The sequence below is a fragment of the Nannospalax galili genome, unplaced genomic scaffold, assembly GCF_000622305.1.
Source record: "Nannospalax galili isolate Female #2095 unplaced genomic scaffold, S.galili_v1.0 scaffold553, whole genome shotgun sequence".
NCBI lineage: Eukaryota > Metazoa > Chordata > Mammalia > Rodentia > Spalacidae > Nannospalax > Nannospalax galili.
In genome coordinates, this window is record NW_008336313.1 from 1,855,449 (window position 1) to 1,872,534 (window position 17,086).

Sequence of the window (17,086 nt, forward strand, 5' to 3'; positions counted from 1 at the left end):
CAAGGATATTAACAAGCAGACCCGAACATTCTTTCTTTGGGTCAGAATGTTTGTGACCTTGAGTTTTGCTATATTAGCACTCCTCTTTCATCCTTAAATCTAAACAGTACACCCCATAAAACCACCTTACAATTCCATTTACAAAATAAAATCCAGATAAAAATAAGTAAACTAGCTCATACAATTTTACTTAATGTTTAAACATTACTTAAATTTTGTTTTTACTTAATCTTTAAACCTTGTTATAAATTTCATCCTTTGAAAGATATCACTTAAAATGCCACTTTATATCCATTATAAAGACACCTAGGACTGAGAGATAGCTTAGTTCGTAAAATGCTTGCTTACAAGCATAAGGACCTGAGCTGATCCCCCAAACCCACATTTTTAAGAAATCTAGGCGTGGCGAAACATGCTTGTATCCCAGTGGTGTGGGGACAGAGAGAGGTGGAGCTCCCCAGCCAGCCAGTGTAGCTTACTGGTTGCCTGCCCCCTCCTCGACAAAAAAAAAAAAATGGTGAACGGTGCTTGATGAATGACACCCATGGTTGTCTTCTGGCCTTCACACACACATGCACCAACACACATAAGAATACCAGCCCCCTCCACATACACAAACAGATACCTAAGCAAGACTCTCAAGAAGCCAGCACTTGTGATCTGGGATTGTGTACTGTCATTTCCCCATATGACTATCTGTGTAAATACTTAATAAACTCACTGTTTGCTCCACTCTGGCTCATCCTGAAATTCCTTTCTGTGATATAGTCAAGGACCCAGCTTTACCTGAGTAGAGGTACCTAAGGAGATAGGGAACTCCTCAGGCTTCTGGAAGCAGTGCTGGGCTGTACCTCCCAGCTGACACTGACAAGAACCATTTTTGGAAGTATATTATGAAGACAGATATGTAAAAAATGAGTATGACCACATCAAACAGCCTTTGAGCTATGAGACTGTTCTTTGACTAAATTCTTATCTAAACTGACTTATTTACCTCCAAGAGATATATTTTTAAAATGAAACCCAAGCAACACCTCAAATGTAAATGAATAGAGCCCATCAGAGTCATGAAGAAGTTTCATAAAATATACATAATATACTTCTGACTTTTCTTACAGCCTTTTCAGTGGCTGAATTAATGTCTGGATGCATAACAAAGTAGTCTCTAGATTAGCATATTAATTTCTAAGAGGACAGTTTATGTGTTCAAGCAAATAAAAAACTGACAAATATTTACACCTATTTGGACAAATCGTAGTCCAGATTTAAGTGGCCAAATTCAAACATAAGTTGGAAGGGGAAACATGAAAACTCTGCAAAAAAAAAAAAAATTCTATAGTAGGGTGTACAGACATTGCTCAGCAGTTAAGAGAATGTATTGCTCTTGTAGAGGACTCAGGTACAGTTCCCAGCACCCCTGTCAGGTGGCTCAAATTACCTGTAACTCCAGCCCAGGGATCCAACACCCTCTTCTGGCCTCTGCAGGCAGCTGTACTCACATGGTGCATATAAACTCATGTAAGCACAGGCACACATAAAAATATAAATCTTTAAGAAATAATTTAAAGATACCCAATAGACATTTTTGTCAGACAGTATAAAAGAAGAGGAAATTTAGACAATAATCTTTCCATATAGCAAAGAAAATAAGAATTCTGTGAGATAGAATTTAAAAACACAAAATATAATTGTTAAGGATGCGATGATGTAAACAGATAAAATACTTTTAAAGAAATAATGCTATTGAATTTAAAATTATACTTAAACTAGCAAACAGTAAAATAAACGTTAAAGTAATCAAATATCTGAAGAGAAGAATTAGGAAGCGTGTACAAGATGCAGTGTTACGAGACAAAGTTGACAAGATTAAACAAGGCGGTGCACTGAGGAAAGAGCAGATGCTTAGCTCCATAACTGTTTCAAAAAGCAAAGAGAATAAACTGAATGAATGGACTGAAAAAGAGACATAGGATGCTACTTTGAACAACTGAAACTCTCTATTTCTTGATTTTTACTTATATGAGTGAATATATTGTCCCAATTCATCAAACTGCACATTTAAAATGAGAATATTATGTTATAAATAAATTATCCCTCAATAAAACAAAGTCAAAAAGAAAACAAAACCTAATGCTGAAGTTCAAGATATCAAAAATGTAATTGCCAAAATAACTGAGAAACGAGCTTTTATAAATGCAACAAATATTAATCATAAGTAACTTAAATATAAAATACTAGTTTAGGGGTATGCGGATGGTGTGATGTGCACGTTTGTGGGGGCACATGTATGTGAGCATATAAGTAGGAGCCCGAAGTTGATATGAGGAGTCCTTTTTGATCATTTCTACCTTACTTACTGAGGCAGAGTTTTTCAACTGAACCCAGAGCTCACTAATATGGCTAATCTAGTTAGCCGGCCTGCTCTGGGGATCCATCTTCCCAGTGGTGAAATTATAGGTGGTGGATTTGAACTATGGTCCTCAAGCCGCTAGGCAAGTGCTTTATGCACTGAGCCATTCCTCTAGCTACTCAAAATATTAGTTTCTAAAGATAATAGTAATTAGATATATGAAATAATTTATCAAACTGTGTTCACATCGATGAGTGCTGTACACTGCCATCTCTGCTCCTATTTATTTTTCTCAGCTGACAACCTTTAGTGATTTTGAAGTGATGACCTATACTATTAACTCTTTTAACTTTTGTGTCTATGAAATGCCTTCATTTTGGTGTCATTCTTGAATGACTACTGCATAAATAATATTAATTGAGATGTTTGCTATGATGTGGAAAGATTCTAAAGCAGTGAATTAAAATACTAACCACTTGGGGCTGGAAAGATGACTCAGCAGTTAAGAGTACGGCTACTCTTGCAGGTGATCTGGGCTCAGTTCCTAACACCTACGTAGTGGCTAACAACGATCCATAACTCCAGTTCCAGGGAATCCAACACCCTCTTCTGGCCTCTATAGGCATTGCATGCATGTGGTGCACATTCAGGCAAATACTCATACACATAAAACAAATTTTTTTAAATCAAAATAAAATTTCAAGAATGAAAGAATCTGATACACATATTTTTAAAAATAAAATAAAATACAAACTACTTGAGGACAAGGAAAAGCTGAATGTCTTGCTGTCAATATCGTCTGGAAACACTTAAGAAAGCAATAAAATGTTGGCATGGCCGCTAGGCATACTTGGAAGAGTTCAGCTTTGAACACTTCCTTCACATCAGGTGGCAAGATCTATTTTCTATCTGCTAACTGACTTCCCTCATAACAAACAATGTTTAACTCTCCTGTGTTTCCTACTGGTTAATAGTGACTCAATATATTAGAAATATTTAAAAATAAAGACTAGCTTTATTCTAGGCTAGAGATGTTACTCACTTGGTACAGTGCCTAGCATGCATTAAACGCTGGGTTCCATCACAGCACTGCATAGAGTCAGGCATGGTAATTATGTCTGTGATCCCAGCACTCAAAAGGTAGAGGCAGGAAGGATCAGAAGTTCAAGGTCATCTTCAATTACAGAGGGAGTTCAAGGCCAGTCTGGGCTACATAAGATCCTGTCTCAAAAAAACAAAAGCAAAGGACAAGGAAACTCTTTTTGGCCTGTTTGAAGCTCTCTAAGGCACATTTCTGTCTGTCGTCTTAGCTGAACACTGAACTCTTGAGCATCTTTTCTAGTTCTACTTGTTCCTTCAAGAATCGTTGACTTAGTGGGCACTACAGATTAGCTGTTATATTTGGTGTTTTCTGTCTGTTATTTTAAACTTTTCTAAATAGCAAAATATTTGCCTTTTATGAAAATCTTATCATTTCAGATCGAGATGGAAACAAAACTAAGCACATGTGCTCTACTGACCTCTTCGCAGATTCTGTTGAAAAAGAGTAATTTATTCTAAAACTTTTAACATTTTACACTGTTTGAGGACAACCCCCAGAGGATGAATTCTGCCTTTTATAGCAGAACAGAATGAATTTATTCTTTACTAATATTTAGTCCTATAGTAAATCCAAAGAGGGGTCCAAGACCACTCAGGTAGTAGGTCTGGAACACAGTCAAATGGAGAGGATATAAAAAAATAAAGACAGGTGATATTTATAATTTTGTAGTGGGCACAAAGTCAATTACACTGCCACATGGAGGTGGAAAAACCAGCTTCTTTTTGCATTAAGTTCAGAACTTTCTCATAAGCCTCTCTGTCTAATGAGGGGAAAGCTCTATTTTCAACTTTGGAGCGATGATTTGGGCGCTTTAGATTTAACTCATCCTTCTGTTTCTTTCCAAGACAATATCTGAGGAACACACATGAGAGAGGGGCTTGATGAACTCTGTGAAAAGGAAGGAAAGGTGCCTGCCCAAGGTCAGGGCCAGTCCCTGTGCTGCCCCCAGGTCTGGTGACCACAGGGTCTCCTCCCAGGTGCTCTGTGGCTGATAAAACCTGTAGCTCATGGGCTCATGGTCTGTTCTCCAGAAAGTTGGTAAAGGCCCTCTCCTAGCACTCACTGATGTAACAGGCTTTCTGAGATCAGGTCATCTCTTCCATCTTTGTCACTGGACGAGGTTGTCTGTACCTCATGCTTGCCAAGTAAGTGCTACAGTTAGCACAAGCCCACAGTGACAAGTTATTTGGCAAGTCTAAATTCATTGCCTATGTCATGTGTGAACCAAGAGAGGCCTGGAATGAAAACCATCTTCTTTCTGCCTGCAAACGCTATTGCTTCCTCTTAATGAAACTGTCATGTTATGAAGCTGCCCTGCAGAGCCCCAGTGAAGGCTGTGGCAAGCACCCCTCTGCCTGTAGTCCTCTTGTAGCCTCCATGGCATACTCCTCACTCAAAAGCAGCAGGCACCCAGGTAACTGCCTGGCTTCTACCTCTGCTGCTGCTGCTTTTCCCACAAAACAGGCAGGAAAGAATGGCCTTACCAGGGTTAGTGGGAATGTTGACTCTACAAAGGGGGGGGGGCGCAGAGAACTGACTAGCTGCAATCATCCTCATAAACTGTTCACTAAACTGTGTTCATTTTCAGAAGAAGATGTCCTCCAGAGGGCAATGATTTTAAAACAAAAGAAAATAAGTCGACCAGAAATTATCAACCAAGTGCACACCATCCAGTAAGAACTAACATCTTGGTCCCCTTGTGCTTCGAGGATGAACTGGAAAATCCAAACACCAAGATACTTGACATTAATCCAACAGAGACAATAACTACTCTCATGGTAATCTGTTGCTGAGTAAATATGAACACAACAGGCTTCTGAGACTCAAAGCTAGAGACAATGTAGCTTGAAAACTGCCCTGTTAGGAATCAGCTCAGGCTGCTTTGCTAGGCACAGGCACTGCCACAGGTCGTCATTAACAATTGTGATGCTGGAGAGGAAATCTGCTTTCTAAGTCTACTATAGCTATCCTCATAATCCCTACCTTTTCACAGTACCTCCTTCTGAACTGAAGGCTCTTATAGGTATATCTGCACTGCAGACCCTAAGTCCTATGCCCTAGCCCCAGGAAGGCTGGTAAAGGTGGTTTCTATCTCTATCTAGCAGCACATAGAAATATAGGGTGGAAAATTCTCTACAGTGTTAGATAAACCAAAAATAACACAAAGGCCACTATTGCAGCTAAGTGGGGAGTATTTTCATCACCAGTGGATCAAAAAATTGGGTCTTTGGTCATCTTTTCAGGAATCAGCCACTACATACCTTTCTAATTTCTGATTTTATAGTTTTATCCTCGGCAAGGCCACACCTGGCTTGCTGTCCAGTGCTCATTCTGTCTCACTGCTCTTGGTCCCTGCACCGTCTCTTCCTCATTTCATTCTAGCTAGAGACCTTCAAGCTGTAGCCAGCACCAGAAATGTACTTATTGCCTCATATCTCACCTTATTTCAGAAAGAATTTAAGAAGGCCAAAGTTTCAGATTTTAGGCCTAATAAAACTATAGGACATTGAGAAGGGAGTATGTCACATAAAGACATTTGATGTAGTGTAGTACTCTTATCATTGATGCTGTATACCTCTACGGAGTCATTTTAAAATATTTTAAAATTTTATTTTCATGCTTAAAAATATATTTATAGCTTTCTTTCCTTGGTAGGTTTATAACTAAGTATTGTTTTCTTTGATCCATAGGAACAAGGTCATGCAAATCCCATAGTTTTCCATGATACAGAATTTACACAGATGTTGCTTTTGATGAAAAGGATCACTCCATATACTACAATAGTTCAAAGAAAAAACCTTGTTTTAGAAAGAAATTGCACAATACTCAAAGCTTTATTTAATGAGGAGCCTAGTACTGTTTCCACGCCTAAAGCGTGGACATTGGATATGCGAGCCCTGTCTTCTGAAGGGCCCACAGACATGTAAAGGAGAAATGAAAGAAGAAAAATGACAGTCTGCCTTCAGAAAAAAGACCATGGAACACACTTTATAATTTATCCCAAACTCTTTCCAGTCTAACAAAAAAATTTGTGGGTTACTTTGATAAAGCTGTTATTCAAGAAAAGACTGCTAACTTAGGAGAACTTGAAAGAATGTTTTCTACGGTGACAGAAATACATGACAAACACAACAAATTCAGTGCCTCTCCTATCACGTATGGTTCAAAGCCTTTAAAAAACATAACTCAAAATACATAAACAACGTAACTCACCTGGATAATGTGTTAAACTCACGTGAAAAGTAAATTACTTATAGATTATCATTTATATAGCAATATTTGGGAAATAAGAAGCAAAGAGCCAAGTTCCAAGAGCATAGAAGAAATTCTTAACTAATAATGTTCAGATGAATGGAGTAAGCAATCAAGAGTAGTCTGTTCAAGATCATCAACACTGTTTTCCAATGCTAGGACAAAATTAAGAAATAATTAACAAGAGGAATTCATTCCTGATGTTTCTCAGTTACATTGATCAGTCATCCTCATTGCTATAGTACCATTTGATTCGGTACCTATACCATAGACTGAAAAGAAAGTTGCTGTTTGAAGCCAAATAACATCAACAACCTCATCCTATGATTGAATATCAAGACAAATGTACCATTACTTTACTGAATACGGAGCTAATCGTAGATCATTATTTTAGACAATCATGGGAAAAGAGTATCACAAGTGATTTATGTAATTAAAAGGGCTTTGAAAAAAAATGTTACAGATGTTGAAATTACATTACCATATTGCTTTTTCCTAGCACAACTTTAGACTTCTTTCTGAGTTGTTGAAAAACTTAAATGAGTAATTTATCCATAGTAGGTTAAATAATTTTGGTAGTAAATCCGATCAAGTGTTGAGTATTTTAAAGTGTATTGTTACATTTTCACCCTTTCTTATTGACTCAAAGAGTATAGAGATTAAATTCATCTTGAAGCAAGTTGGTTCTAAGTTCATTTGATGCATTTCTTTGAAATCCTGAATGTTATTTCACATAAAAGTAATATTTGAAGGCAGGAAGCTAGGGAGTTCATTAGTATGATACTTTAAAATTTTTCATTTATTTTTATTTTATGTGTATGAGTGTTTTGCCTGCATGTATGTAAATGCCTGAAGAAGACAGGAGAAAGCATCAGATCCCTGGAACTGGAGTTATAGATGTTTGTTAGCTACCATGTGGATGCTGGGAACTGAACCTGTGTCCTCTGCAGGAGTAGCTTGTGCTCTTAACTACTGAATCATCTCTCCAGCCCCCCAACTTTTTTAGTATACACAAAACCCTTGTCAATTCCAGCATGCCAAAGTAGAGTTAGGAATGATAAATTCCAAAATTAGCTTGCAAAAGACTTTACCATTTTATCACATTTAATGTGAAAAGTAATGTTTATAACTCCAATAATTAAAAAAACTAAGTGGGAAAAGGATCTTTGAGTCAGGACTAGCACTTGAGGACAAGCAGGGTGGGTTAGAAGCACTTAGTAAAGGGAGGCAGGAGGCCCCCAGTGGCTTAGCTATATAGGAGGCAGGGCAGGAGCCTGCAGTTCCTTCTTGGTGTCTCCTGTAGAGGTGGCCTGTGGCTGGTGAAGCATCAAAGAAAAAATTCACTCTTGGTGTTGTAAGTGAGCGCAATCTGTTTGAGGTGTTCTGAGTTCTTTCAGAACTGTGCATATATCAAATAAAGGGCCCCCTCATATTTATTGAACAGCACATCAAGCATAGTCTTCAGAAGGCATTAGCAATCTTCCATAACAGTTTTTTACAAAGGGAGAAGTTGTTTTTCTGACTCTACTGACTCAGAATGGCATACAAAACCATAACCATGCCATCAACCTATGCTCACATGTTGCTTCCAAAATTTGTAGGGAACACATTTTTTTCAATGTCATTGCTCTTTTCAGCAGGGTGGTCTTAGGTCTAATTACCACAGCTCATGCACATACACATTGTTCTGCGTTAGGGGCATAAATAAGTCACAAAGAAACAAGGACTATGGTATAAGGGTAAAGCTATGCATTCAAGTTAGCTTGTAAGAGTAATTATACCTAGATTCCAAAGTATTGTAAGACTGATTGCATTGTTTTTCTTAAAGGTCAGTTGATTCTAAAAATCTGGGTACTCATATGTAAACACAATGAATACATAGTTTAAAATAATTTTTAAAATGTATGATTAAAATGGTTAAAAGGTCACACAAAATTTCAGTTTGTAAAGGCTTGTCACGAAGACTCATTCTCAGAAGTCATCCCCACAGGGCCAAGCCACAGCAGCTCAAACACATCTCTCCTCTTTCCCACCTTGATCTTTTATTGATGTCATTCACCTCCTTTTCTCTCCTTTCAGGTTAACTGAAAAGCAGAACAATTTCTCTAATTCCCTTGTGAGCTCGGAAAAAAAAAAAACCACAAACTCTTTTGAAGCACTAACAATATCAAGAAGTAGAAGTTATATCTAGTAACATGTTCAAGAACAATGAGATTTCTCCCCGATACTCTACATAAGAGAAGAAATGTGGAACTAGGAGAGATGGCTCAGTGGTTAAGAGAGCTGGCTGCTTTTGCAGAGGACCTCAGTTCAATTCCCAGCACCCATATGACACCTAACAACCATCCATAACTCCAGTTCCAGGGGATCCAACACTCTTTTCTAGCCTCTGTGGGTACATTTACACACATGCAGGCAATATACTCATACACATAAAATAATAATTTGGGGGGGAGGCTATGGGAGGGTGCCAGTGGACATGGGGGTATAAGTAAGGATAATTAATATTGTTTGAGATGCTCTGTATAAAATACACAAAAATTCAATAAAAAATAATTTTTTTAAAAAAGGAGGAAGAAATGTGGGCCTCAGCAGACAGAAGTGAACTTGTAAAAGTATCTGTTTCTCAGTTTGCTGTCAAGATGTGGACAGCAGTACTTACTACAATATTATCCAGATTAAACAAAACAATGCCTAGTATTTTGAGCATTGAAGCATTCAATAAAAATTCTTTTTCTATCCCATTTCCCCTTGTAAAATTTCCCATTTTATATTATGACTGCTCATAATATAACTTCTTAAAGGATGTCCTCAGAAGTTATCCACTCTGTTTTTTTCTAAATTAAATAATAAACCTAACTACACTATCAGGTTTTAGGCTAAAGAACTCATTATTTTTGGTAGGTTCTGTGGGGGCATATGAGCTTTCTTCCTTAAGAGGGAACTAAATAAGGGATAGGTATGTAGTTCAGTCTCTTATCTAGCATGAGTGTAACCCTAGGTTCAATCTTCAATACCAAAAGAAAAAAAAAAAAAATTAAGCTGGGCACAAGTTCAAAGCCAGACTAAGATTTACAGTGAGTTGAAGGCTAGCTCAGAATATGTCAAGAGTCCTATCTCAACATTTCTCATCTGCTTCCTTCCAAAGGAAAAGGCAATAAATAAAAAAAAGTTTAGTGTTTTATTTATTATTTTAATTGTATGTGTATGAGTGTATTGCCTGCATGTATGTGAATGCACCTGTGTTGTGCCATGTTGCGGAGGTAAGAAGAGGGTGTCGGATTCCCCTGGAACTGGAGTTAAGGATGGTTCATAGCTGCCATGTGGGTGCTGGGAATCGAACCCAGTCCTCTGATAGAGCAGTCAGTGCTCTTAACCACTGAACCATCTCTCCAGCCCCAATAAATTTTAAAATTATATTTGGGCTAGGCCCGGAGAGATGGCTCAGTGGCTAAGAGCACTGACTGCTCTTGCAAAGAACCTGGGTTTGATTCCCAGCATCCATATGGTGGCTAACAGTCATCTGTAACTCCTGTTCCAGGGGAAGGAATCTGACACCCTCTTCTGACCTCCTCGGGCACTGCATGACACAGGTGCACTTACACACATGTAGACAATATACTTATATACATAAATTAAAAATAATAAAATATTTTTACAAATTAATTTGGGTCATGTGTGGGTGACTCTCTCCTTTGAGAGGATGAAGCAGGAAGATCATGAGTTTGAGACCAGCCTGGGCTACAGAGTAAGATCTTATCTCAAAAAATACATTTGACTGAAGATTCTCTCTCAAAGAGACTACAGGAGAGCACTGAAATCTGAGGTAGAACCTAAATTTTGCAGCTTTCTCTTTTGTTTTCATATCTACTGTATCATCTTTTCAAAAAATATTTTATGGGGCTGGAGAGATAGCTCAGTGGTTAAAAGCATTGACTCCTCTTGCAGAGGACCTGGCTCTTGCAGAAGACCCGGGTTTAATTCCCAGAACTCACATGGCAGCTAACAACAATCCTAACTCCATTTCCAGGGGATCCAATGTGCTCTTCTGACCTCCACGGGCATTGCATGACACAGGTGCACTTATGTAAGTGCTCTTAACCGCTGAATCATCTCATCAGCCCCTGTATCATCTTTTTAAAAAATTATTTTTATGTGTATATGTGTATGTCTGTGCGTGTGTGTGTGTGCGTGTGTGTGTATGAGCATGTGTGGGGGTGCCCATGGAGGCTATAAGAGGGCATCAGAGCTCCTGGAGCTGGAGTTACAGGCCACTTGACATGGGTACTGGGAACCAAACTTGGTCCTCTGCAGGAGAAGCACATTTCTTAGGTGTGGAGCCATTTCCCAGCCCTGTCTTTTAAATCCACAGCTGTTGGGGTTGTTCAGCAATGGGGTCAAGGTAAGACTGTGATTTTATTCTGATACTGAGATCTGAACACTGCCTTTAAGACCAGCCTGCATCCCAGGCAATAATGGAGATGGTACTGTACTAGGGGACCAGTTGGCCAGTGTGGTCTGTGGATCACCTCCATGGGAAGTCTGTCTTCAGTTCCATATAAATCATCCTGGTCTTGTCTCTGAGGAGGACTTGAAGGGACCACTAAGCCTTTAATAAAGCTGTCAGATTCATGAATTTTCCTTCAGACACCTCATTAACAGATTTGTCTTATTTTATTCCTTTTTAAAATTTTTATTATTGTGTGTAAATGGATTCAGGGGGGCATATCACATGGCATACATGCAGAGGTCAAAAGACACCTTTGTGGAGTCATTTCTCTCTTCCACCTTAACATGGGTTTTGGAGATCAAACCCCTGCAGCCAGGCTTGCATGGCAAGTGCTTTTACCCACTGAATCATCAAGCCAGCACCTGTTTGTTTCTTTAACATAAGCAGGAGACCTCAGACTGTCTCCAACTTTTAGTTCCTACCCAACAAATGCTAGTATGATTTTATATAAATAAGCCACATCTTAATGTGGGAATATAGTGAATGGCTGCGTTTCAACCAATCATAAGTGGCCAGGTTTTAAGCAATCATAAGCAGTCAACTTACAGCACCATATCCAAATAGGCAAGTGTCTCATCACACTGCTCCTGACAATCAGATGCCTAGTCACTCATGAGTTTTCTACTTCTGTATTCATTCTACAAAAACTCATTACTCACAGTGCCACTCAATTATCTGAACTGCTCCGGGCTCAAGGTTCTGCCAGATTCATGAGTCATTGGTTAAATTCTAACTTATGTAAAGTTTTTCTTTTAATATTTCTTTTTTAAGTACATTTTTATTGAATTTTTGTGTATTTCATACATAAAATCATCTTTATACCCCCTTCCCCTTTGGAACCTCCCATAGTCCCCCACTGGAGTTCATACATTCTGTCATTTGTGTTAAGGTCTATCATGTAAAGCTAATGTCCCCAGATGTCCCTCTTTCAACATTTCTATAGCACCAGTACACAGTGGACAAGACCTTCATCTTATACCACCTACAGGTCTGTGGTCAGTAAGGTACTGCAGTAAAGAAATTTGAGTTTTCCTGAACCACCTAAGAAAATAGCATCCCACATTAATACATCCATAGTCTTGGAATTAATTTACTTTGTATAATGGTCAGGTATATTTTGAGTCTTTTGGATGCAATATTTATACTATGCAACACTTCTAAGAGAAACGAAAAATAGAATTGAAACTTTTTTTTTATTGGGTCTCCGGTAGCCCCAGCCCACCTGGAACTCACTGTATACACCAGGCTGGCCTTGATCTTACAGAGATCTGCCTGCCTCTGCCTCCCCAGTACTGGGATAAAAGACATGCACCACCACACCTGGCATTGAAACTTTTTTTTAAGTGGGAGGGAATTTTTGTTAGGACATTGATCTCTCCAGGGGGTGATAAGCATACCCCTGACTGGCTGTGTATTTGTCAGAGCCATTTAGAGGAAGAAAGATTTATTTTAACTCATGGTTTCAAGGACTCCATCCATAGTCACTTGATCCCATGCACCTGAGCAGAACATCAGAGCAACAGGAGTATGTGGCAGAGGAGCAAAGAGTGGAGGACCCTGGAGCAAGATAAAGCCCCAAAGATCCAGTCCTAGTAATCTAGTTTCTCTAACAGGGTTTCACCTCCTCAAGTTTCTACAGCCTCCCTCCCCAAATAGCTACCAGCTAGGGAACCAAACCTTTACAACATGATCCTGTGTGGGACATTTTAGATTCAAATTGTAACTGACCATAAGCAATGATTATATAAAAAGGTAAGGAAAATTTCCTCATCTCTCATTTACCTGTGGAGATAGTCTTTGTTGTAAGCAGCAACCATGTTCTCCTGCCTGACCCATACTTTTTTCTTCACTGCAGAGTGTAAAGATTGGAGGTGGTAGCCATTAGTCAACTTTCTTATTATTTATCTTTTTACAGTTTCCTGTAGCCCAGGCTACCCTGAAATTTGCTATGCAGCTGACCTTGAACTCTTGATCCTCCTGCCTCTACCTCTTGAATGTTGGATAACAGCCATAAGCCACCATGCCCTAGCTTCAGCACAAGTTTCTTGATGGGATAAAACTAATGTCATAGAAGACTATAAACAGAATCTGGTTGTGATGGTACACATACCTGTAATCCCAGCACTTGGAAGTAGAAGCAGGAGGATCAGGACTTCAAGGTAGCCTAGGGTATATAAAAAGTTCAAGGACAGCCTGGAACACATGGGCCTTGCCACAAAGACAAACAGAGCCAGTGAGATGGCTCGGTGTGTAAAAGCACTTGCTGATGAGGCTAACAACCTGAATTCAGTCCCCAGGATTCACATGGTGGAAGGAGAGAACTAACCCCTACAAGTTGTCTTCTGACCTCCACATGCACACTGTGGCACACACACACGCACCACAACAAATGTAATAAAAGCTTAAAAAAATGAAACTAAAAAGACCACAGGCATTAGACAGTAGATTATTTTCTCTGTCCTACTTCAAAAGAAGCAGCAGTCCTTGGTGAACCTGGGCAGTCTGTGGCTTCAACTGTTCAAATGTGCAATCCATCATCTGGAAACTAGGAGACAGAACAGAGTCCATTTGTCTTATAAACAGCTCACAGTACTGATCAGTACCAACCTCCTTGCTGCATCTTTTCCCCTTTGCCTTCAAATCTGAGGAGAGATTGGCTTTACTTTCTAGCCTCCTCAAACCTCGTATTAGTCAGGATTCTCAGAAGAGTATATGAGATTTTAAGGGTATTTATCAGCCATCTTACATGATTAGCAGCTATACAGTTCCCCAGTGGCCATCCACAGGCTGGAGAGCTAGAGAAATTAGTAGTTTCATTCTAAGAAGCAGGAGGCCTTAGAACAAGGACCAATTATGCCACCCTAACCCAAGGTGGAAGGCCTTGTATCAGGAGAGCCACAGGTACAAATCTGTGTTAAAAGGCTTAAGGATCTGGAATGTAATGTCCATGTGTGACAGCAACAGTAAAAATAAAATAAAATAAAATGTACCTGTTCAAAAGGGGCTGTGTGTGCACAAATGAGCTCTACCTTCTTCCACCTCCTCCGAGTCCCCAGCATTTGAATGATGCCACCCATGTTCAGGGTGGGTTTTCTATATTCAATTTGCTGGCCCACATGCCATCATCTTTGGAAACGCCCCAACAGACACACCCAGAAGTATGTTTTACCAACTTTGCAGTTGAAACTGTTGGTGGATCTTCTATCTCCACCCAGGTTCTTGTCCCACCCTCCTCCAAGAATGGAGTCAGCTGACAGCAAAGAGTACAAATGGGGTTTACTTTGCCAATTCAGGATCAACAACCTTAACACAGGTAAATCAACTGCTGCCAGGCAGGGCTTAAATGAGTTTGAACTCCTTGGTGGTAGCAGAATGCTAACTAGTCAAGGGCAGGTACAGGTCTCAAAGCTTTATAGCTCAAAACTCTGGGAGGCTTCAGGATGTCAATCAAGAAACCCCTGCAGCAGGGTTCTGAAGTGGTGAGTGGTTTCCATGTCTGGAGGCTGGAAACTACCATGGGAACAATTCCCATCTGCAGCCAAAGCCTGGAGTATGGGAGGCCCTGGCAAGAACGAGTCCTGTCAACTTGCAGTCACTGGTGGAACCTGGAAGTCAGCTCCAAGAACTCCTGCCTGGGGCAGAAGCCTCAGGCATGGGAAACACTGTCAAAAGCTGGGGCCCAGGGATGGAGAGATGGCTCAGTAGCTAAGATGGCTGGCTGCTCTTGCAGAAGACCCAGGTTTGAATCCCAGCACCCACATGGTGGCTAACCAACTGTCTGTAACTCCAGTTCCATGAGGTCCAACACCCACTTCTGTCCTCTGCAGGCACTGCAAGACACGGATGCACTAACACACCTGCAGGCAATACATGGAAAAGAAATTAAAAAAGAAAAAGCTGGGGCCCTTGTACAGCCCAGAGCTTTTGTTTCGGCTGTAGCTCCCTTGCCCTCTGGACTTCAGTTTTCTACCTGCCAGAGGGGAGCTAGGTTCCAGTTTGCTTCAGGCAGGAAACTGTGCACAGTGCCCTTTCCACCCTCATCACACCATCATCAACAACCATGACTAAGCATCACAAACGGCAACTCAGAGCTTCCAATGCATTTTTTCAAAGGCATCTTGTCAGAGACTCTGATCTACCTCCTGACATTTAAAATTTAAAAGATCTTTCAGGTACCAGCGGGCCTGAGAGTGAGACCGGCTCCTCACTGTGCTCCTCAGACCCAGGGCTTTATTCCCCTCTGGTGAGGCATAGACCTAGTCTTTCAGTCTCACATGACACTGAAAACAACTTCCACACTTTCATAAGTATCTGATGATGAACAGAGAAAAAGAGAAAGTTTCTATTCCTTGTCTTTGCCTGGCCATGTTGGTTTTGAGCACTCACCTGATTGGTTGGTCAATCCATCCATTCAGGAAGGCTTGTGTTTCAGTATTCTCTGTGGGGCAGAGCCTGGAAATGGAAAATTAGCACTGACTGACACTTTGTTCATTACTAATTTTAAAGACCATGAATCTTCACATCTTTGGCCAAATGTTAGACTGAAAGTTCGAACATACGAACCCTAGGAAAGCAGTATCTGGTTAAAACCAGCCATTGTGAATACAGTGTGATTTGGAGAGCTACAGACAAATAGTTGACTACATAGAGGCTCAGTTTGAGGCCTATATCGAAGAAGGGCTGAAGATCGAGTGCTTTTTCCGATTCCCATGACTATAGCATTCCTGAGTGCCTTCACTATATTGTCTCCATGGGCTACAGTATGAGGACAGTTGCCCTCTTATCCATGAAGAGCCTGGACAGCAAGGTGAACATTATACCAGTGATTGCCAAAGCATACACAAATTCTAAAGCTGAATCACAGGTTACGATTGTATTCATGGGGCTGGAGAGATGGCTCAGCTGTTAAGAGCAGTGACTGCTCTTGCAGAGGACCTGAGTTCAACTCCCAGCACCCACGTGGTAACTAACAACCATCTGTAACTCCAGTTCCAGGGGATCCGACACCTTCTTCTTACCTCCACGGGTATTGCATGACACGGATGTACTTACATACATGCAGGCAATACACATAAACTAAAAATAATAAAAAAGATTGTATTCATGAGTGAATCGATGAACAATATACAGATACACTCATTCCCAACAGATGATGATACTACTGATAAAACTGATGCATATTGGTTGTTGCTGGTATAGGAGGAATGGAGTAAAAATTGGAAATAAGGATGGTTAAAGCCTGCCAATGCCCTGGGGGCACTGCACAAGTGGAATGGCTTTAATATGACTATAAAGCTGCAGGAAATGCTTATTTGTGTGCACATTAAAGTCCTGTGACACCTGCTAGACACTGTGAGCTATTGTTTAGCTCTTTCCTCCAAATTGAATCATTTCTCCCTGGAAGGATAAGGGAAGTTCCTAAGGCTCAGGATGTTCACCTCCCTGGGGTGATATAAGCAATAAACCCTGTCTGTATGTGGGGGGTACCCCTTCTGTTAAGCTACTGCAAGTTGGGCAATGAGCTCCAGGGATTCAGCTTTCATGAATCATGACCCATGCTTGAGTGGGGCTTTTTGGTGATCCAACAGTCAGGAAGACTCTCATGCTCTGGAGGTAACCCAATAAACTCATTAGTTCTGTCCATCCAGCTAGACTTGAGTAGAATTGTTTCTTTGTTCTGTAATCAGTGCCCTTATCTGGGGTGAATAGACATTTATTCAAGTCTCCCCAGAGAAAGGTACAGAGCTCATTGGCATTAAAGAAACTGGCTTTAGAGAAATTGGCTAGGCTGTAGGAATGCTTTTTTTTTTTTTTTAACAGTATTGACATAAACTGGACTTAAGACTTTTATCTAATCTTTTCAACCAAAAAG

The 17,086-nt window shown here is 40.1% G+C and overlaps 1 protein-coding gene and 1 pseudogene across 1 annotated transcript; both read left to right on the forward strand.

Moving 5' to 3' along the window:
* The first annotated feature begins 3,855 nt into the window (after positions 1-3,855).
* CUNH1orf141 (chromosome unknown C1orf141 homolog) lies at positions 3,856-6,698 on the forward strand. Its single transcript, XM_008831086.1, is given in 5 exon segments — positions 3,856-3,896; positions 5,041-5,230; positions 6,143-6,359; positions 6,362-6,640; positions 6,643-6,698. Coding segments are annotated over 5 exon segments (783 nt in total).
* Positions 6,699-13,416: 6,718 nt separating this feature from the next.
* Positions 13,417-17,086, forward strand: LOC103732497 (annotated as a pseudogene).